This window comes from Conger conger, chromosome 6 (genome assembly GCF_963514075.1).
Source record: "Conger conger chromosome 6, fConCon1.1, whole genome shotgun sequence".
Classification (NCBI taxonomy): domain Eukaryota; kingdom Metazoa; phylum Chordata; class Actinopteri; order Anguilliformes; family Congridae; genus Conger; species Conger conger.
In genome coordinates, this window is record NC_083765.1 from 14,517,691 (window position 1) to 14,541,008 (window position 23,318).

At 43.8% G+C, this 23,318-nt stretch overlaps 2 protein-coding genes across 5 annotated transcripts in view; both read right to left on the reverse strand.

Moving 5' to 3' along the window:
- LOC133130211 (DENN domain-containing protein 5A-like) overlaps nt 1–10,740 on the reverse strand; it is a 43,467-nt gene extending 32,727 nt beyond the window's left edge. For both annotated transcript variants that reach the window (XM_061244604.1, XM_061244603.1), the window contains exon 1: nt 10,443–10,740. In XM_061244604.1, coding sequence (XP_061100588.1) covers nt 10,443–10,542 — 100 coding nt within the window. In that variant the 5' untranslated portion in view covers nt 10,543–10,740. The remainder of the gene's footprint in view (nt 1–10,442) is intronic.
- Nucleotides 10,741–11,649: 909 nt separating this feature from the next.
- Nucleotides 11,650–23,133, reverse strand: tmem41b (transmembrane protein 41B). Of its 3 annotated transcripts, none has more exons than XM_061245509.1 (7): nt 22,994–23,133; nt 21,264–21,381; nt 20,365–20,493; nt 16,643–16,736; nt 15,464–15,568; nt 15,124–15,262; nt 11,650–14,774 (listed from the first exon to the last, which is right to left on the reverse strand). In XM_061245509.1, the coding sequence occupies exons 2-7, from the start codon at nt 21,347–21,349 to the stop codon at nt 14,605–14,607; spliced, it is 723 nt and encodes a 240-aa protein (XP_061101493.1). In that variant the 5' UTR covers nt 21,350–21,381; nt 22,994–23,133; the 3' UTR covers nt 11,650–14,604. The 3 variants fall into 3 exon arrangements, with proteins under 3 accessions (XP_061101493.1, XP_061101492.1, XP_061101494.1); XM_061245508.1 differs by lacking the exon at nt 22,994–23,133 and adding an exon at nt 22,308–22,546; XM_061245510.1 differs by lacking the exon at nt 22,994–23,133 and adding an exon at nt 22,034–22,116.
- Nucleotides 23,134–23,318: the final 185 nt, after the last annotated feature.

A 23,318-nucleotide genomic window follows, 5' to 3' on the forward strand; every position in this document is an offset into this window, starting at 1 on the left:
GGGGAACGCTTCACGGGCAGGAGGAGGTGTTCTGCATCATTCCGCTCTGCTGCTCGCTGGAGCAGGGCGTCCCAGGCGGGCGAGCGCCAGGGAAGATGCATGGAGCCCGTAACCGGGGGAGACGCGGATACAAACCGGCTAATGGAGAGTTACGGCAGACAGGGGGAAAGCCCCTTCCAGCACTCCGAACGGCGCTTCCGCGGGACGTCTGTGAAAGAATGGCGTGCCTTCACTGGAAGTCATCTGCATAATGCGATTGTTTTCCTGGACCGCACAGAGGGATTCAATCAAGGTCTCCTTCCCAGTAACACCTCCCGCTGCTACAGCTGCCACTGCAGGTCAGGGGAACAGGGACTCCTGCAGAGTTAGATCACATGACTAACAGCAGGGGGTAACGATTCCGCATGACCTCCTCTTACTTGTGACTGAAGCAAAAGGTCATTTGTTCAGATTCCCATCGACTCAAATGGGTCAATCTCATTCGCGAGTGCGTTTCATAATTCCATATTTAATGTGGCAGACTGCTGTCTCTGATTAGAAGCAACAATGAAGAGCTTAAGGTGTTTAAATCCAAGACTTCATCGCCAGCGAATCAAAAAATCCTGCTTACCACTGAGCATTGGCCTAAAGCTCTAGATAAGATAATCCCCCATTTCCCACAAACAAAGCCGGCTGAGCGGAATGCAGTAGTATCAGAGGTCACAGTGCAGGCCATACTGCCCATCTCCAGGCCCGGAGTGAAGACAAGAGGGTCTATTGCCCACCTCAAGGCTCAGTGTGAAGACAAGAGGGTCTACTCCCCATCCCCAGGCCCGGAGTGAAGAAAAGAGGGTCTACCGCCCACCTCAAGGCTCAGAGTGAAGACAAGAGGGTCTATTGCCCACCTCAAGGCTCAGAGTGAAGACAAGAGGGTCTACTGCCCACCTCAAGGCTCAGTCTGAAGACAAGAGGGTCTACTGCCCATCTCCGGGCTCAAGAGTGAAGACAAGAGGGTCTACTGCCCATCCCCAGGCCCGGAGTGAAGACGAGAGGGTCTACTACCCATCTCCAGGCTCAGAGTGAAGACAAGGAAGTTTACTGCCCACTTCATTTCTGAGCGGGAATGGAGGAGACTTCCTCATACACCCTGCCGAGAGCTGCAGTTACACGTGTCATTAAAAAGGGATTACCGAGTGAGGCTTTCACAAAAAGAGAAGTAAAAAAAACTGAACCATACCCCAACTATGAATGTGCTGAAATGACAATAATCGCTATTCAATTACACAACGCTTGCTTTCACAGAGAAAAGCAAAAACAAATCTTACCAGATTAGACATTCAATCTGTACATATCCCACGGCCATCTGGGTAAAGTCCTTTATACGAGCAGAAAGGATAGCAACTCAGTTTTTCTATACAATGCTCACTCAGAGCTTTAACAGATTTGGTAGGCTATGTACTATATAGTACAAGAGAAAGGAACAGAAAATTACATCTAGTTACAACCGGCAACAAGAAAACATCAAAAGAACACACATTTGAGTCCAAAACATAGATATTTAATTATGTGATACATCTGCACATGAATTATGTCATGAATCCTGCTATGACGACATTCGTCAGTGGTTATGCATCATTTAACTCCAGCCCGACTGAACAGCAATCAATTCTCAGCAAAACCCCACACACCACACCTCCCCCCCTCTTTCCATCATGAACTAACACCCACACACCGTTCATTATACCTCCACCACCAAATGACCTTGAACTTCACACTCCCCTTACCGCATGTCACACTTCTGACAAGTGTGAGGCCGCATGGAAGTCTTGTAATGCGAGTTCTGTTTATCGCAATGTCCCATCCTGTCTTGCTAAATGTTTTACGTTTTTTTTTGCATGCACTTGATATGGTAGATGCATGTTCATACATAAATGCTGTGCTTTTTAATGGCCTCATGAGAGATTAATACGTAAGGGACAATACCCCATGAACGAGTCAGCTATTAGGAAATAATTGCCCGACAGGGTGCTGTTTGCAGAGGGCCGTTTACCACCCTGAAGGGCAATTATTTCCTTTTATAGGGTATGAACCCGCTTATACCATGGTTAACTTGCCAAAGTAATGTAGTTATGGACAATTTATTTTTAGTTTAGAAACAAATGTATTCATTGAAATGCAATGGGAATGGGAGAAAAAATAGTCCCTGTTGCTGAATTTCCTGCTACAACTAAAAGCCAACTGCACCATCACTGAAGAAAAGTTCACTATCACACCATCGCTAAAAGGAAATAAAACATTAGGCTATTAACTGATGTTAGCTCGCAAAATAATACTAAGCAACTTAAATAAATTTGACGCTGTGCTCCAGACTTCACTGCGATTCAGCTGAATGGAGCCCTTCCCATTTTGAACTAAAGAGTAGAAAGACCTCAATATTTAGTTGAGTTGTACAGCACAGCTGTCAAAATCAGATGGCATGTCTCGTTCTTACAGCCAGTCACGAAAACGACATATTAAATTATTATGGACTTCACGCCATATGTAGCTAGTTTATAGAGAATATCAGTGCACTGAATATATTTTTGGAATATAAGTATCTTCCTCTATACATTGATAATTCTCTCCTCACTCACTTGTGTGTTGTAAGTTAAGTTATTACTACTACTGTTATTATAAGTTAAAACGCTCAGTTACATTATTGAAACATCTCCCATGGTTATCTTTCCGACAATGCAGTGTAGTCCAACTCAATGCAATGTACCCTACAGTAGCATATTTTTGTCACCAGGTTGGCTATAGCCGGACTACTTGCACAAATTCCAAATGCATTGCTTAGTATCTAGTGTATGTATGTTGCACGCATCGATATTTGTTCGATATTTTAGTGTGAAAAAATTCTACACACCTGTTCGATCTTTTCTCGTTAGCAAGGTTATACGAAGAAATAATACAAGTGACACATCTCGGCCAATCAGAATTTTGCCCTAGGTATTCAGCTATTTTTCAGTGCCGTGGTATAAAGTATTTTATTGTATTGTATTAGGTCTACATATGTGTATCTGCAGAAAACCACATCTTAACATGCTGGATCCTGAGCTTGACTTATTTGGCAGTGAATAACTAAATGACAGGCAGATAGAGAGGAACTGAGAGAGGAAGAGATACAGAAAGACAGAGAGAGAGAGAGGTGACTATCTGAATTCCTCTCTCAGAGGGAGAACCCCAGTTTCAAAAGTACTTTCACTGAAAAATTCCTGTTTGGAAATTATGACCTTAACAACTGGGAACAAGTTATGACTGGCAGCTTATCTGGTATTTTGATAAGATCAAACGCAGTGCTGTCGTCACGGGAGCATAACGTCCTGTTTCTCACAGCCAACACAAGTCAGTGTGAGAGATGGCAGTGATGTCACTGGGGGAGGCTGGGAAATGGCTGCCAGGTTAGCATGTGAATGGTGAGAGCAGCGTGTGGCCCGGGCCCAGCAGCTGGCCTGTTTACTCTGCGGTCCTCGGCTGCACGCGGGCAGCGGGCCGGCCAATCACAGAGCGCCGGAGGGTGGGGGCTCTCATACATATGCTAATTAGGCCATCAGCCTGCACCAAGCCACTGTGGGCGAAGGAGCTTTTTTTTTGTCCCAAACTTGGCCATGTTCCAGCCGAATGACTGCAAACCCCACTGCATTCATCAGCAGAGTAACTTAAACAGCCGCCGTGAAAAAGCAGCCAACCAAATATTTTATATAAAACTGAAAAGCGTATCATCGCTTCACCATGTCAAAATCCACACACAGGCCTAAATGTTTTGCATGCATCGCCAATGTAATTTTGTACAGCATATAAAAACAATACAATACCTTCAAAACTCAGCATGAGCTATTCATGCACATTGAAGTAAAATGTAAGGATATTTTAAAGTAATACTTTACATGACTTTTTAGGCTTAGACAGGCATAGACTAAATTTGAAACTTTATTTCTCTAAATGCGGGGAAGAAAGAGAACATATAGCCTAGGCCTACTGAAAAGACCAGTGAGTCTGTGATTAAAAACCCAGGGAAGAGACAAAGGGAGATTGGAGAACATGCTGAAAGAAAAGCAGGAATGTCGGGCTCTCAGCGAGAGGCTGAAGAAGGACAGGAGGCATCTCCTTCCCCAGCAGCAGGACCAAGGAGGGGAGCAGAGAAACACTCATCCCTGCCTCTCCAAATGCCTTTCACCCAACGTAAAAACCACTGGTTTAGCACTGTGAGCATTACGCAATGTTACATAAACTTTGCGTGTTCTGGATTCACCGGTAGACTGCATGTCAGCTCCTATTCAGAGAGACAACAAGGGAACCGAAACCGTCGATTCCCTGCTTCTCCAAGCTCGAGCGGAAACAGGTCCGCGGTTAAGCAAGGCCGGCGCTGTAAAAACAAAACAAACAGGAGCGCGGAAAATCTCTGCCCTCGGATGAAAGGATTTCAAGGCCCGACTGGTGCTCTCGCCAGCATAAATTCTGACTGACACTGCAAGTCATCTTGCCTGGAACGAGTCCACGCGCCTTCCCCCAGGCGATGTGCTGGAGCCCACAGAGGCTATGAGGAAAGCAGGACTGTGCAATCTCCAGGCACGTGACTTCTGGGTCCTGAGTGCTGCTGGGAGATTCTTCGTTGCGCAATGTGAGAAAGAGTGACTTCAGGACACAGATCGGGAGAGGGTACGGACAGTTACATGAGATGGATATAGAGGGTGACAGACAGAGAGAGAGAGAGAAACGGAGAAGAAGAGAGAAAGATAGAGGGTGACAGAAAGAGAGAGAGACAGAGAGACAAAGAAAAATAGTGAAAAGGCTCCTTTTGAATTGAATTGAGAGAGGCATACAGAAAGAGAGAGTGAATGAGTGACAGAGACAGACACAGACACAGAGGGAGAAGGAGAGAGTGACAGAGATAAACCCTGCCACTCACGTGTAGCCAAGGCTGAGTCACACCGCCAACCACAGCCAAATCTGCCAAATCTGGAGTTTCCTAAAAAGCACACCACTCATAGCTAATGCCCGACTATGCCTCTCTCCATCACAAAAGCCACAAGAACAGACACAAAAACCAAGGTAGCACACACAGCAACATGCAAGGCCAGGCTGAATCTATTCAATGTGACGCAGCTCACAGAGAAGTGGCACCCATGCACAAGCAGTTTGCCCTGCGGCTCTCTGCGTCTTCAGCAGGCCAGCCACCATGGAGTGAATGTAGCCGATCCCAGGAACCCAATAGGGTGCTGAGAGGAAGTGACCTCATACGAGTAGTGCCAAGACCCTACTCCTTCAGCCTGTCAGCCCAACAGCCAAAAGAAAAGTGAAAGGAAGAGGAAGTGACCTCATAAGAAGAACACAAAGAACCTACTCCTTCAGTCAGTCGGCCCAACATAGCAGGAGCCCCAAAGCGCTCTGCCAGTTCTGAAGGTTTGACCGGCAGCCATGACAACAAGCTGTCGCACTTCAGTTAAGCCATTAGAGATTGCACAGACATGCTTCCCCGTGCTCTAATGGGCTCTATGAGCAGAGAGAGGACTACAACAGCACAGCTTAGCTGTCTGGGTGCACCAGGAGCAAGCATCTAGAAGACCCACATGAATGGGAATGGCAGAACATGGATGCCATGGCGATGCTTGAAACCGCCGTCATTTCCATCATTGTGGTTGCCTCCGGTTTCCAGACCAGTGCGTGAACTGGGGAGCCAAGAATAAACGCTAAAGCTCTCAAAGTCTGCTAAAGTCCCAGAGCTCCTCCGTGATTCACAGGGTGAATTCAGGAAGATCCTCAGAGAAGCACTCAAAACTCTCTTGGCTCAGACAGAGCACCTCTCTGTTCACAAACCCACGACGGCTCTGTTTGCCACAAAGCTAATGGATGCCTCTCTCTGCACTCTCTTTCTTTGTCTCTCTCAACTCAGAGGGAGCACTGATGGAATTTTCCACAGGCCTCTGTGATAACCGCACTGCGAGTCTGTACGACAAACCTCCACACTATCGTCTCTGAATCAGAGGAGACTGTACTCGTCTCAGACACACGTCTGAACGGGCGTCTTCAAAATGCCTCTTGACAATGACAGAAGAAGCCTTCTCGGAATAACACTGTTTCACTGCAACAATGTCGTCTTTCAGCAATCTGACAACGTTGTAACCATGTTGTTGAAAAGTTACCCGGAGAAAGTGGTTACCTTACCAGCAGTGGCATGAGACACACCTGTTAACTTTAGTTTCTTACGTTGCCTGGGGGCCAGGATCTAAAGGTATGTGTGTGGGGTGATGGACATTGATCCCCTTCCCATAATACACCAGTTTGCCTTGGTCTCCCTCTCTCTCTTTGGTTCAGCTCTCACAATTTGCACCCTGTTCATAACAGGGCTTTCCAACAAAACAGGGTTATGACCATGAGCACTTCAATGTTCAACAGTAAGCTAGTTTTCAAGGTTACGCATGGTAACTCACAGATAAGTTGGCCGTACGCTCTAAATTAGCGGAAAATGCACGGCATGTCTCAGCAGAAACGTTTCCACGGCCCCCGGAGCTATGTGGGGAATGACACGGATTCCACATTCCTCTCCACCACGAAACACTACCCGCCAAGCCCTAGCAAGGGCCGCCCCCTTCTCGCTACCACAGGCTGCCTGTAGGAGAGACACGCAGGGCTTCAGAAACAGCCCGCATGGCTCAGCGCTAGCGCAGGAGAAAACGCTTGCTGCAGCGTCTCGTCCTTTCAGACTTCCTGCGCTGCGTCTGCCTGACCAGACATGATGCAGCTTGTTGTTGATGGAGAGGACTACGCACTGAGCACATATGACTCCAGAGGCTAGAAAGAGCAGCCGCTGCTGGGCGGAGAAGAGGGAGGTATAAACAAACAATAAAATCAAATGCAGATTTCTCAGAATCGCTTTAGCAAAAATTATGTTTATAGCCTGCACAGGATAACAGGCAGCCATTGCTAAGAGAAACCTCTGTACTGCTAAAGGGTGAACCCTGTTAAATGGTGTCTCTTCTACGGTAGCCAATGCTAAAGTAGGCCTCTGTTTTCCAGTAGCAGTTGCTAAAGAGCTGGTGTTGCTAAGGCCTCGTAGCAATAGAGTATACTGGCAAATGAACAGGAAGTAGCCTTCCACTTCCACTTCTCCAAGGCATATCAACAAACAGGGCCCTCAGACCTTTAATAATTCATTACATTGCAAAGACACTACCTCTTTCTTAAGTGTGTTATTTTCAACATGAGGTCAAAGAATGGGAAGGGTTGTTATTCTAGGTGAAGTGATAGACTTCTTTACTGGGAGGGGGTTCTATTGTATCACGAGCCATTTTATTAGTCAGGTTCCAAAGCATTTTCTTTTAGAACCCTTGGGTTTTATACCTGCAACAGGACAGAAAAAATATAAATATATGTGTATTATTTTATCTCTGGCTGTTGGTATATATCTGTGTATTTTACTGTAAGCAGACAACTTTATGATACAGAACAAATCATTTTTCCGTTGTTATTCATTGAACATTTGCGCCTTGTCATCTCAGCCTCAGTGCAGTGCTATAATGATTTCTCATGGGGTGTCAAGTCATGATGCTGCATGGGTGCCAGGGGCAGACACACAAGCACAACACACACACACACTCACACACACACACTCACACTCACACACTCACACTCACACTCACACAAACACAAACACAAACACACACACACAAGCACAACACACACTCACACTCACACTCACACTCACACTCACACTCACACACTCACACTCACACTCACACAAACACAAACACACAAACACACATAGACAAACAAGCACAACACACACACAAGGGGCACACAAATACACACACACACACAAGGGGCACACAAACACACATATACACACAAGCACAACACACAAACACAACCACAATACACACACACACACACACACACACACAAGCAAGGGGAACACACACACATAAGCAAGGGGCACACTCACACACACAAACACACATACACACACACACACAAACACACATAGACAAACAAGCACAGCACACACACACAAGGGGCACACAAATACACACACACAAGGGGCACACAAACACACACAGACATACATACAGACAGACAGACAGACAGACACACGCAAACACAGGGGTTTGCATTAATCATATCTGACTGCAATAGTTGGGAATACAAACACAACAATTTGCATTTTGCCAACAATATTAAAGACAGGGTCTCTGGAGTACTGTATGAAATCGAAAATGGTCCATTCAACAAGCAGGATGCGATGTACCATAAAAACCCCATTAGAGCTTTTCCAATCCATTTGTCTCTAGAAAGAGTGTACTTTGAGGAGAAGGATTAGCCTTCTGTGCATTACGTGCACACATCTCTGTTTTACTAATAGTTGGCCTTTTATACCAGCTCTGTCTGGAGCGGCCATCAGTATCGATTAACTGTCAGCAGCTGCATTCACTTAACCAAACAAAATGCTAAAGGGGGGAAAGAAACAAGGATGCTATCTTTCAAGAAGGCTTTTCAACCAACAACAGAGGCCAGAGCACATCACATGGTGGTGCACATTAGCAGCACACAGCATCCTGAGCTAGGGAAGAAAAGGAAAATGCTTTAAAATGTTCCATGTGAGGCCTCATAAAACACTGCCCGCTGCCGTGTACAAGACACGAAGACTGTATGATGCTATGAAAAGGGAAAGCAAGTAAATGACACCACTCTGTTCCCCCTGTGAGCCATACACTGTGCCGGCTCAGTGATTCCCCAGTGCGCCTCTCCGCGATGTGGAGCAGGCCCTGACCTCAGCCTGGCCCCTCGCTTAGAGGCTACCCCCACGGGGAGCGCGTACGGCCAGGCTGTGGGGATGTGCTAAACACATTCAGCTTGACGTGGCCACTCATCAAGCGCAGATTACCCCCGGACGCGACCCACACTGCTCCACGTCCACGTCCCTGGCTCTCACATTAGCAGCTGACTAACTCCCCTTCCTCCCCCTCCTCATAAGGGACTGGAGAGAGACACACTGTGCTCCTGGTGTCACTGGGGTTTACAATGACATCATCCTGTTTTCTCTTCTCCAAGGGGGAAGGAGGGAACACAGGAGCACACTCACCCCAACCCCCAGGAGCGCGTTGCGGGAAAGAAAGACGGCCCCAATCCTCCTTTTGTTTCAATCACTTCCTGTACTCTCAGTCTGGTTCGTTTAACTCCCCTCAAATTGTGTGCAAGCACGTGACAGACACTGGACTCAAACAAGTGTTCCTCAACATGAACACATGACCAGGCTGCTAACTCGCAAAGAAACAACTCTGTCTCTCTCTCCCACAAAGATTTTATTTTACCCACTGTCTTTGACTGCCCTGAGGTTAAGACATTTCATGAGAAAGAACTGTTTTTACTTCATATAATTAGCAATCTTTTTTGGACACATCTTCCTCTCAGATACCCAAGATTCAAATCAGTATTTAGAAATATGATAGCAATATGACTTTATGCCTTTTGGAAGACCGTATCTCTTCCATTGTAAAACTATGACATAATAAGGCATACAGCAATACGTGATACTTTTATTAAAACGCTTGCCATTTTTGTACCTTTAACCTATTTTTTTTTTTTTTTGGGGGGGGGGGGGGGGCATTCCATGTTGACTAATATATTGAATGTATAGTTCAGTTATCTTGTAATCTGCTGACCTAGTTTAAGAGGAAGCGTTTACCACAAGAGAGGCGTTTTATAAAAATTGAGCTCGTAAGTAGAATCAAAATAAGTCAACAGAATTACAAGCTCCTACATAACCAAAAAAACATTAATGTAGCTAATTAATGGATTTCATACTCACAATCACATGATCTTAAACAGTAGGCTATAGGTAGGCTGTAAATCTTTTTCCACAATGTCAATAAAGTTAATCAGTGTTTATAACTTGTCAAAGTGACCGTGTATTATTGCAAGAGCCAACAATCCTAAAATGTCAATCATCAGGTCAGACACAAGGTGTTATAAAGGCCAACATAGTCGCAATGTCCACTCTAACTGTTAATCCAAAGGGAGCGTCTCCCACATCTCTGATTAGACTGTCTAAGTATTACCAGTGGCCTTCGTGTAATCGTTGCTGGTCGTCAGTATTGTTTTCGCTTGTCCAACCAGCGTGGACAAAGCCCAACCTAAAAAAAACATTCTATATACAGAAGAAATATACACGCACTGCCCAAACTCACTATATTTTTCACTAAATTAATTGCGTTCATATATTTATTTATTTTTATTGAAAAGTATGCACTTTTAATGTTTGATTGCTCCTGGGGCAGGCAGCGCTAGGCTATATCAACGAGTCAGTTGGAATGTCACTATCCTGACTAGCAAGCGTATACGGTATAGCTAGCTATACATCGTAAGCTAAAGGGGTACAATTAGGAAAAATATTCCCACTGGTCCCCTACTGTAACATAGCCACTTACCGGAGAGTTCGTCTGGTTCCAACCCAGTTTCGGTGTCTAATCCGCAGATAACGAAGTAATCTGCGAATCGACAGGAGTTCGAGCTGAAGCCGGTGGTCATTTTGAGGATGGTCCGAGTGCCCTCGTTCTCGCCGTATCAATCGAGGGCATATTAGGCGGTCCGAGAACCATTCCTTGTTGCCATTATGGATGTACTGCTGAAAGGCTAAGAACGGAGTCGAGAGAAGCAACCGAGTTGCATTCTGGGCTCCGGTACAGCTGTTTTCATCTGCCAGAGAATCCGAGAAACCTCCCTAAGACTGGCTTGTTTTAGAGTGTACACTGCGCATGCGCCTAATGCTGAGGAGAGAAAAACCGATTACGTTATGGGTTTTAACCCCTTCAGATGCAGCACTGATTAGACTATTTCTCAGTGTAATGTGACGGGGATCGTAGTTTTCAACAATGACAGCAAATATCTATTTTAACGATGTGGTCTAAGAGTAAACTGCATAGGTTGTTTAAATGTTTCTATTTAAGTTGTTTAAATGTCGAGTAATACTATCCATTTATTAGCACTCTTTAGCATGATTGTTGTTCTACTAGAATCTGCAACAAAATCCCTAAAAGACATAACCACCAAGAAAAAACACGAAAATAAAGACATCCTTTGATACACTTGAGAATACACATTTGCTGAAACTAAAACAATATCCGGATGGTAATAGTACCAACTGAAGAATTTACAGCAGTAGATGTAATTTTACCTCAAAGGTTGCATTTACCTGGTTCTCTTTAATAGCAGGCTATTCGACACACATTCATGTAACTGTTAAGGTTCTGTCATCGCGGATTTGCAGTTATCATTTATTCGCATCATTGCATGCACATCTGCAGTTATATGAATATTCAATTTGCGGACAAATGTTGTGCGTCTACATACAACCATTTTGAAATGTACATTTGCCGCACTAAACAAAAATCAAATTGTAACGTCAATTTGCACTGCATTATATCAGATTCAACCTTTATATGTAATCCGGTTAGCTTCATTCATTTTACCAAAAATGTGAGGAGTGCCCTCTTGTGACCACAAATTAATCATGCAACCTTCTCGACAGAATGGTGGCGTATTCACATTCTTCCCTTCCTAGCGTATTTTGAAAATGCTATGCATTTATCCCACTCGAAATCTAAGGATAACATTACACAGACTTAGACAAATAAATAATTTGTGTGTTGTTTTTATTTATCATATCGATAATAAATATCTGGATAATAAAAGTCATTTTTTCAACATCAGCTTTGAAAAAAAAAAGGTGTCAAAGATGGCATTTTAAATACAGATCATACAATACATACCGTTTTAAAGTACAATTTAATACTGTAGTTTCAAAGAAACTGTCCAACACATGATTACAAACATGGCAAACATTCTGAACAGACAGAATTCAGCACATCTCACATAAACTCACCATTGAGAGGTGAACTGAGAGAAACTACTACTGCTGTGTTGAAGCTTGTAAAATCAGATTAATGTTAACAATTAGCAAAACATATTAATATAACTTTACATGTTGTATAAGAATATGAGACTGGGTATGAGGTATCAAGAAAAAAACCCCCTGCTCTTTCAGTTAGTATCAAATCAATAAAAATTCTATATAAAGAAAATGCCCATCACCAATTTCAGCACACCCAAATGGGTAATGTCCTGTGGATCTCCTGGTTATAAAAGTCCCACACAACAAGTGGTGCTAAAGTGGTCTCAGCTAAAGACCATTTGTTTTCAGAAAAAGGGGTCTGTTAATATACACTGCATATATACAACCATTGCAGCACAATGGTCATTTACTCGGATACATTTTAGATTTAAACAATTTTGGTAGACTGAGATACCCTTCAACAGAAAGGAAGGTGACAATCATAGTATACTACTGCAGGGGGGCCCTACGCCGGTCCTACGGAGCCACAGGGTCTGGACCTAAAGATCAGCAACTTACTCCTTGGAAAACAAGTGAAGCAAGGTTTCACTCTCCAGCTCTCAAGAAGCAGGGCTGGGGACACCAGCGCCAGAATGTACATTGATTTGATACTACCCGATTAGACTGACGGAGAACAGTGATTGCACCTTATAGACAGAAGTGAGGACATTTAACTCCCTACAAATGATAACTGTTTCCACAAAACAGATCAGTCATTAATAAACCCTCAAAACCTGCGTGTGCCACAAACATCAGCAACTGCAGGGAGCCAATATCAAACTTTCAGATACTACTTTTGTGCCCTTGTAAAACCTGCCTTAAATATTTGGGAACTTCATTAATTAATTTAAGACAAAGTACTATTACAGTTTAAACAACTCCCAACAGTTAGATTTCCTGAAGTTGCATGAATATATTAGTCTGGTTATTTTAATTAGATTTGAAACATGTATCAACAAAAAAAAGAAAAGTGTCAAACCGCACTTGTATATGAAGTATGGGAAAAATTAAGACTCAGGGGAAGAAAGCTGTCTGAAACCACCTTATCAACCTTAAAAATGTCCACTATTAGGAAATATTTATTTTAGTTGAGACCTTAACCATACAAGAGTGGGAAAAGGGCCCAGGCAACTTTCCAGGCAATGGCTTCAAATGTTACGTCTCACACGAAGCTTCCAGTAACCTCTCATCATGTACTATTCAAGGCAAAAATAAAATTCAGATTCAACTTAAACAAGCACACACACAACACAAAAGGTCCATTGTCAGAAACCCACACATACCAGTCAGCTACTAGCAATCACACACCTAAATTAGGATCCTTTATATTAGCAGTGCGAAAGTCCCTACAGGGAGGGACAAATAAGCATCAACTCATTTATTTATTGGCGGCTTTGGGAAATAAAGGGAGACCCACTGCATGGAAATCCCACAAATGCAATGGCTGCATCATCTTCCACTGAGCCACCTGGAGAAGACTGGCCAATTAGTCAAGATGGAAGCTCTACCTCAGCGCTAAATCAGTAACCAGTAGCACTTGCAGTCACACCACACACTGAGGGAGGGGATATGTACTGGTCTTCCTCACTTCATTCAGCACCAGTCTTCTACAACCACAACAGAAGTGCTCATATTAGGCAGTAACAACACAGGCAGTTGACACTGTCAAAGAAGAGGCAGGAAATTCAAATATATCTATAGTTTCTGGGTAGTCAAGTTATCTTAGCATGGCAATCATCAGCTGCTTGTACTCCACATGGTTTGCAGCAATAAGCTGAAGGCAAGTGGCTACAGCCACCAGTTAGCCATGTGTTGGAGAGCATTCTATTGTATGCCTAGTACCGTGAATCAGCAAATGGACACCAGTCCTCCTTTTAGGATCAAATGGCTCCTCTGTCCTACAGGGCTCAAAGACTCCTCCATTTTGACTATTTATACAAAAGTGTAAAGCTGATACAGTAAAAGGGGAGATTTGTAGCAACACATGCCAAACAAACCAGTATTTCTACGGGGTGAAACAAAGTATTAAAAATAAAATGTGGGCTTAAGTTTTACCAGTGTATCATATAATCTGAGGCACATTCTCCATTCTCCAGTGAATGAGCATCCACTTTGCCAGGGAAGACACAAACAAACCAAAGTCGTCAGCACAATTGGCAGGATAGATATTGCTTTCAAGTTACGCGTGATCTGTTCAGATCTGCTAAGACAGCTACTCATGTAGCACTGATGCAAAGGAAGCCTGGGGAGGGACAGCATTTGCGCGGAGTGTGAGGGGAAGGACAGCATTCACGCGGAGTGTGAGGGGAAGGACAGCATTCGAGCAGAGTGTGAGGGGAGCAGAGTGTGAGGGGAAGGACAGCATTCGCACGGAGTGTGAGGGGAAGGACTGCATTCGCGTGGAGGGTGAAGGGAGTATTCATTAACGGCTGGGGAGGAGAGTTTGTGGTCAACATTAAGATCATTACACACGTAAACGCATTAAGAGCAGAGCGCTGACACAGCAGCTGAGAATGAGGGTTGTGAGGTGAAGAAAAGCAGTCTGCCCCTCCAGCAGGGAGGAGCCTCAAGGTCACAACACCGCTGGCTGAGCGTGCGACATGAGCCTCCTGTGCGGGTGTTGGGAATCTATGTGACTGGCAGAGGCATCTGTGAGTACCCTGGTGGCGTGGGGTGTGGCAGGGCAGGGGGGAGGAGGGTTACTCCATGTTCTGCTGAAGCTTCTTCTGGAAGCAGACCGGCAGTAGGGAGAGCAGGGCCAGCACCCCTAAAACAGCCAGAGAGTTCCAGGACACGGCCTCCCCTGCGGTCGTCAGTTTGTACAGGGTCGTACCCGCATTGATCGCCACAAAGGACGGAGGTGCCACACCTGTTAAAGGGGAGAGAGGGCTGAGTCAGGACTTTAGACACAATTAGGACACTTTACACACGACTGCTCTTAATGACGCCCCTTACAATCAACTAAGACCTTTCACAGTCAGAAAAAAAGAAGTAAGAACCTTTACACATGAGCAACACAGCGACACAATATTCTCTCATAAAAATAATTGAAAAAATAAATTGCTAAACAGTTCATCTGATTTTAACTGGCTATACTCAGGGGGCGGTCATGCTAATGTGAAGAGCAGCACAGCAGAAAATGGCTGTAACAATAACGAATGTCAATGGAAATGTTCTTCAAAACCAACTGGCTAATTCCATTAAAATCTGCCCCTTACCTAAGAAAGTGCCCAAGAAGAAGACCCCAAGGGGAACATTGATGACGGGGGAGGTGATGTTGATGAACCAGTTTGGCAGGAAGGGCGTGATCCGTAGAAAGATGATGTAATTAATCAGGTGTTCCCTATGTTTGTCAACCTAAAGAAACAACCAGAACCGCGTTAATCATTCTTATAGGGTGCAGCAATACAAACTGAACAGTCAATGCAGGAGTCAAAGATCATCCCACATCCCCCAAATTACCCATCATGCACCAAGTGGCTCCAAATGGTTAAGTAGTCAAGTCGCCACATATCTTTTCCCTTTGTAACATGCAGGGCACATGCAGCACAGCCTTACCTGCTGGGACCACTTCACAGCCCTCTCCGTGAGGTACTTATACACCACCGGCCGGCCCACCAGGTAGGACAGCATGTAGCAGAAGGAGGCCCCCAGGCCTGAACACTGTAAATCCCATATTATTACTCATCAGTATTCATACATTTACTATCAAAACCTAACCACAACAACATTCAATTAATGGGTGGGGTAAGCAGACCAAGGACAGCTGCCAACAGCAACTCACACACACATAGAAACTGGCTGTTCTCTTCCTCCTCAACACAGTATGGAACCAGATTCATCCTGACATGAATGTCCGTAGTACCCTCCACCCAACAGCCAATATGGTATAGATAAACACTCTCACATTATACAGTCAATTATTAGGACTTATTGGTTTTCTGCTGCTGCAGACCGTCCATTTCAAGGATCAAGGATTGTGTGTTCAGAGATGCTCTTCTGCATACCACGGCTGTAATGTGTGCTTATTTCAGTTACTGTCGCCTTCCTGTCAGTTTGAACCAATCTGGCCATTCTCCTCTGACCTCTCTCATTAACAAGCAGTTTTTGCTGCTCACAGGATTTTTTTTGTGTTTTGCACCATTCTCTGGAAACTAGAGACAGTTTCTGAGATAGTCAAGCCACCCTGTCCATAAGGAGCTGTTCATTGTTTTTAATGAGACATTTTTATGTCTAATGAGGGATGGGCTACTCTCCTCATGACGCACTATGTCAGAATGAGTGATCAGTCCTGGGAACAGTTCTCATACCAATGACTTACATTTCTGTAATGGGTTGTGGCAAATGAGCCTGGCTCCCTGATCGATATCCCACAGTGCCCTTCCTCGCCAGGCAGCCTTTGGCATCCTAGCTCCCCTCACACAAACTGGAGATCTGATGTTGATTTGTCCACTGAGCCATGTAATCACATGGAGTCAACTGGACAGGCTTTTAAATGAGTTCAAATCCACCTGTATCACCTTTGCTTTATTGCCAACAATTTTTCTCACTCAACTGGCTGAACAAGTCCCCTTTATGGCAGTTTTTTTTTTAACAAGCCATCTGACCTGCCGGGCTGTTTCCTCAGAGAGGTATATGCTGAGACCACTGGTATCGGCATCCTAACGTAGCCTTCTTCGGAAATGACTTGACTTTTGCTTGAGATTATAGCCAACGATCCTGAGCAGGTATACTTACCAGGCAGACCAGGAAGAGGGCCAGAGGAAAAGGGTACAGGTAGCCTGATAGGATACTGAGGAAGATAGAACCGGGGATGGCGAATGTCTGGAGGCTAAAAAAGCAGAGTTAAGGCCCACAATGGCACTCCAGCACACAGATGGATGTCTGACCTGCTGCTAACATAACAAGGTTTGAGAGAAGCTGCCAGGGGAAAAGGCCCTACAGCCCTGAGCGTCTCACAGAAATATGTAGTTACTATATGAATTACAGTAACCCAGAAACATAGATATGCATTAGCTAAATAGGGAAGCTCTTAACTGCAAGAGGGGTTCTCTGTATTCACATTAGAGAGGGATCTATAACATCGTTGGAAAAGCTACAAATCTGTGGAAATATAGCTGGTAACACATATTCTTGGTTACATTACATATAACAGATCCCAACCACTGGCTTAACCTGTTAGTCATTTCTACCAGCCCAGACCATCACAGCTTCAAAATGGAGGTATCGCAGACTCACAGAGTGAACACAGAACATTAACTGCTGCACAGAGATCAGTGGGGGGCTGCCACCAAGTCATCCGGAAGACCATTTCCCACACACGCCAAGTGTTTCACCCTCCTGCTAATGAGTGCTCTGCTTAACAGCCACATGCTCATGGCCTCAATTCATTCCCAGAATTCCCCCAGGTCAATGAAAAGGTTATGGTGGCTACTAAAAAAAGGGGCAGTTTTTCAAGACAAAGAGCAGCCAGAGGACCCATTCACAAGAACAGTGTTTGGCTGTTAGCTTTAATTCCACCTGTAACTCTTGTATTCGACGAGGATAGGAATTCAAGAGAGCCGGCTGAGGGCAAGTGTAAATAAGAATCTAGAAAAGCAGCAGACAAGCAGTCCAATTAATCACTTAGCTACAATAAACAAGGCACAATTCAAAATGCATACAAATGGGAGAGTACAGTACAAGCAAAGCAGGAAACACTGAGAAGCTGACATTTCTCATTGCACTTCCCATCTCTTAACACCAGGTGGAGCTTTCTGAGAAATGTCTGAGGAAATTATAAGTTTTTAAGCACAATATATTAAATGTACATTTTAGGACTAACCTTTCAGTAACAGATTAGTAACAAACATGATTAGAGAACAAATGTTAATAACTTATCATAATAAATAAAATAAAGTAGTGAATATACTGTTAGACTTAAAGTGGTGGGTGACAAGTTTCCTCAGAAAAATTCCTCAGCAAGACCATAAAAGTAACAGGAAAAATAAACTATGAGCGCTAATCTACAGCCTTAAGAGTCAAGGTTCATGTTGACATTGCTGGAGGATTCAACATCATGTGCCTGCTGATAAGAGCTTGAAGAGCAGTACTATCCTGCATTCTCTCTGGCCAGTGAAGTGTACTCCACTTGTGTCATACAAGGTCACCATCTAAATTAAAATGAATACTAATTTTCGGAGAGTTAAGCTCACCTTACATGGATGATAAAAGTGCCTTCAGAGCCTCCTTGGTGATATCAGACTTCTGTATTCCTGAGACAAATGATCTCCACTATTGTGAATCGCTCTAGATAAGAGCATCAGCATTTTACAAGTAATTATAATGTAATAATTGAATCACTAAACGAGTAAGGATTGCCTGACAGGGCAAAGCTGCAGGGAGCGTGTAAAGAGTGCCACATTCGGCAGTTCAAAAGAATGACAAATGAATCTGACATCTTCCATAGTGAAACAAACTTGTTCCCTCAGGCGAAATTAGCACCGGGATTTGTTCCAAACTGCAGGGCCTGGAACAACTGCATGACACACTGGCTTACACACCCACTATGTCTGCAAAGATGACAAAGTAATCCAAGACTAAACGCTTATCTAGAAACATCTCCTGCACTTCTTCCGTTGTGCAACACCAAAAAGGAACCAAGGCACCAGTAGTTTCATGTGATGCTTATCATTTTTAATCAAACAGGTTTCCTCTGCATTTCATAGTAGCAGTAGATTTCACTCGAATCTACCCTGAAATCTAAAAAAAAGACAACGTATGTATGGCATACTGTACTCTCTTAATCAAGGCGGATTTCTGCAGAAAAAACACATTCCTGGTCCCCACTCTCCAGATCCCTCACTTTCACATGGCCGTTCAGAGTTCCCTCAATCCCATAGTCAAGCACGTGGTCAGTTCACAGACCCTTTTTTTTTTTTTTTTTTTTTATAATACTTAAATAGCAGACAGGTTACCCATCAAGTGAAGCTCTAACACTCAAAGTCTAAGTAATCCATTCCGGATTTGCACTAACTTTTTTGGACTCAGCAACGAATGTCCATTCAGAAGAACACAAATTCTAGCCCTGAACCTACCCTACATGACCCTCCCATCCTCCATGGTCAACCTCCCCTCCTCTCTTCACTCTGATCTGACTGCCTGTTACTGGCCCAAGCCAATCACCGCCCAAGAGCACACACAAGCACACACCCTGGGACAGTTAGACTAGCGCACAGACATGCCAACCTGTGTCAAAGTGTGCCTTGCATAGAGTGTGAACAGGTGCATCTGCATGTAAACAAGTAGAGGCCACATGAGGACATGGTGTGTGTTACAGCAACAGACTCTGAACGGCATTCCTGTCACAGAGGGACACTGTTGACCTGAGCCTCGTACCCACTGATAATCTCACCAAGGTCATCACACTAGCACAGCACTTTTATCAACAAGGGTCGTTCTGCGTGAAAGGACATTCAGAATGTATTACTTTATCATTTATCCAAGCTATTAAATCAATCATTTTAATAAGCCATCAGCCAAACGGCTTAATTGTGGAAGTGTTGTTTTTTTGTCGGCTTTGAAAGGAGAGTGAAAATGATTCATTTAGCGTTTGTAATCCTCAAAAAGGACAAAAGTTACCATTAAAGAAATGGCTAGTGAATACTAATGCGTACATAAATGGCTAGTGTACATGCAGCAAAAACAACAATTGCCCTTTCTAAGAGATTAACACATAGGCACAAACCTGACATAAAACCTAAACTTGCCGCCCGCACCCCCTCCCCCACCACCCCACCCCACCCCACCCCAAACCCACACACACACACACACACACACACACACACACACACACACACACACTCTCTTTGTGTCAGACTCCACTGCTCTGCAGGACTCAATCTGCATCTCAAGCTCAGATCACACAGAGGGGGAACCCCTTAGGCCCGACGAGCATAAACAGATGAAATGTCTCTCACACAGAGAGGCATTACACTGAGCTGCTGGGTCCTTCTTTCACCCACCTGGTGATCATTTCCATTTGGAAAAACTGCCATGGCCATCAGGCATACAGCTCCCATTCTGTAGGGTTGATGTACAATTTTACATTAGATTTACAAATGTAAACAAATGTATGAAAACATTCTGCCAGGCAGGATGGCCAGGCAAGGTATTGCTCAGTAGTAACCTGACCTCACCAGCAGGACAGCCATTAAAACCATAGTAAAACATAGTAAAACAGAAAGAGGCAAATGATGCTCACATATCCATTCATTGGAAGGTTAAAATGAGTGACACAACTACGACACAATTAGGAGGACTCTAGGAGAGTGAAAGTGGCCTGACAGTGGCCACTACTGGACTACTCCACATCCACATATAGTGACACCCACAGCCACCTGTTCAGATGCTCTTCCATTCAGCGCACTTAAATCCACCTTGATTCAGCCGACCCACCTCAGTTATCACACAAAGGATACAAGATATATGTTGCGAAGTAGGCAAGCAGGACTTGGGCGTAGTATGTGTCCTTGTATTTGGACAGCACTGTGCCCAAGGCCTTGGCGTCATCCATGTCTTTGGGAATCTTTATCTTATCCTTCTCATCACTGTGTGGGAAAGAGGGATAAAACCGGTCTGTATGGTGACTGTATTCAAATCAAAGCACTCTTACTTACTTGTAGGAGGGTCCTATATAAGAATTATATATGGTGATTATAAGCACTATCTAACAGCTTCGTAGGAAATGCAAACTGTAATACTCTTAAGCCAAATGACAGCCAAGCTTAGGGTGCTCAACATTTTTGTTAGATATCACGGCACCATTAATCATAGCAATAAAGTGCTCTCCTTCATTCTGACAGCAATACAGTACTTCTTTAAATATTACTCATATAAGCTTAGGATGTGCATTTGTCATTTAGAATGTGTTCCAAAAGTGGTACGGCTTTCCGTATTTATGCTTTGTGTGTCGTTTGAAATGAGTTTCAGTGCCTGGCTTGACGTGATGAAGATGTGGTTTCACTGGAGGACTTAAACAGCCACAAACAAAAAATCACTTTCTTCATCCTTGACAAGATAACATATCCCCAACAGGCAGTTATGCTAACGTGGGAAAACTGCTGTAAAGCAGACGTAATAAACATTGTGAGAACAATTAACCAGGTATTTGTACCGAATTTGTACAGAAGCCAGTCCTTGGCTTTCTGATGCTCTACGACCTGTCCGAACCGAACTGCGGGCAGCGGAGAGAAAATGGAAAAGATCTTGTCTCCCCAGTGATATGGCAGTCCATGCCCTCTTATCATCTTTCCATTCCTCTGTCTCTCTAGCTAAATCTTCCTATATAATACACCACAGCAGAGAAGTAGGAACTTACTCGGTGAGATCTGGGAAATTTCTGTAGACCAGATACATGACAAAGGCTGCACAGCTGAAGATGGAGAGCAAGATGAGGAGAGACATACGGGCTGACCCTCCTCCAGAATATGTTGGGCCTTGGGAAGAAAAAGGTTTTTTTTAGAAGCATTTTAAACTAAATTACCAAGGGTAGGTGTATATACATGTAATGCTATATATCTGTCTGCAATTGCAGGATTCATTTGACCTGCAACTAGCTACGTCCTCCACGCTCATGTGCGCACTTAAAAGTAAATGCATTCTGATTCATCAAAGTGCAACACCTTGCAGAGCTTTGCATCACATCTTGCTGCCACCCTTGGGAATACTTTGTGCGTTCGCCAAATAAATGCTATGTATGCTAACTTGTCAATGCAAGGTCTAACGACAGTCAAACGTTATACGTAACTACACACTACTATGAAATGTTGACTTTATGCCATAGAGCGTTCAGCGCATACGATGATATCACGTAAAGACCGTTAACTCGGAAAAGGCTATCGTGCTGGCCAGGGAAGACAAGCCCGCAGAATTAGCAAGTTAGCCACGTTAGACACCACGACACTATATGAACCCGGCATCAAAGCCAACTAGCAACATAACGTTCCCAGCTACACTGTGCTCGCTTAGTCCTAGATATAGTTAGACACATATCTAACGTTAGCAGCACAGCACTAACGTTCTTAGCATTAGTTTAGGTGGCCAAGTTAACTTGACTCCCATTATCAGCTACACACAAAAACTGCTCACATCAGCAGTAGTATGATTGTGATAATAAGAGAGTCCAGAAGCATGGGTTTATCCATCTGATATCTATATCCTGTATATCTTCACTCTAGCAAGAAGGCTAGCTAGTAGCAATTCGACCTGGGAGTCAATAACATACAAGCTGTGCCTTAAATAACGAGTGCGGTTAGAGATAGCTAGTTAAAACTCGCTGGATAAGCACAGCTAACAAACTAGATGACCAATTATCGTTAGCGGAACAACTACCATTAAAGGCACTGGCTAGCACTAACGTTACCTTTGACTATAACGTTATCTGCTTCTTTTTTCACCGATTCCTCTTCAGTTAACGTCTCTGTCGAAATACTATCAATTTCTCGACGTTCTCTTCGTTTCTTGGCCATTTTTATTTATTGTATTTATTAAATCCGCCTCAAACAGGAGATAATGTCACAGTCCTCTTATAATTTCAAATATACCAACAGAAGGCGTGTTGTTGCGATGCCCCACCGGGACTTCCTAGCCGGTGAAAGAGCGTTGACCTTTGACCTTTTACGCTATTGTCGTAAAGCAGCCAGAGATAGGATATTTGCATTTGCTTAGCTAGCAGAATTATATTACAGTTAGCGCCCTCATACGATCTCAATTCAATTTGATTAACACACTGTCAACATCTTGGAAACGAGATAACAGCACCGTAATCGATTTTCTTTATCGTTGAATTTGTCTTGATCTGAGCAGATGTGATGCTTTCACGTAAATGCTAGCAGCGCTGGCTAAAGCGTGGGACTATAACTAAGCTATAAACAAGGATTAACAACACATTTCAAACATCTTGGAACATTGGCTCACAAATAAAATATTAGAGGGGTCGCCAAACAAGAAAGCGACCGAAGGTAAAAGCTGTATAGAATTTTCTTAACTGAACTCGAATGTATTCGTCCCCACTAGTAATGGTAAGCAATGGAGTTCTACAAAACCTACTTAGAATTTTGAAAAAGCATTCATCTTCAAAGGGTTAAAGTGTGCACTTTATCCTAAATAATTGTTCACTGAACACAATGGCTGACTGACGCCGTATTGCAATATCTTGCCAGGAAACTGATTGCATGTCCGTTTCAGACCCATTCCTTTTAATGTTGATCTCATGAGCAACAATTGTATTTTGCTGCCATCTACTGCAAAAGGAAAAAAAAAAAAAAGTGCCTTGAAAAACAAAATGCTTGATTTCAAGAGGGGTAGTTCTTTGACGGTGTCAACGGTTTCATTGAGAGTTACATTTTAGGCTTTGGATCGAAGGACTGTGTAT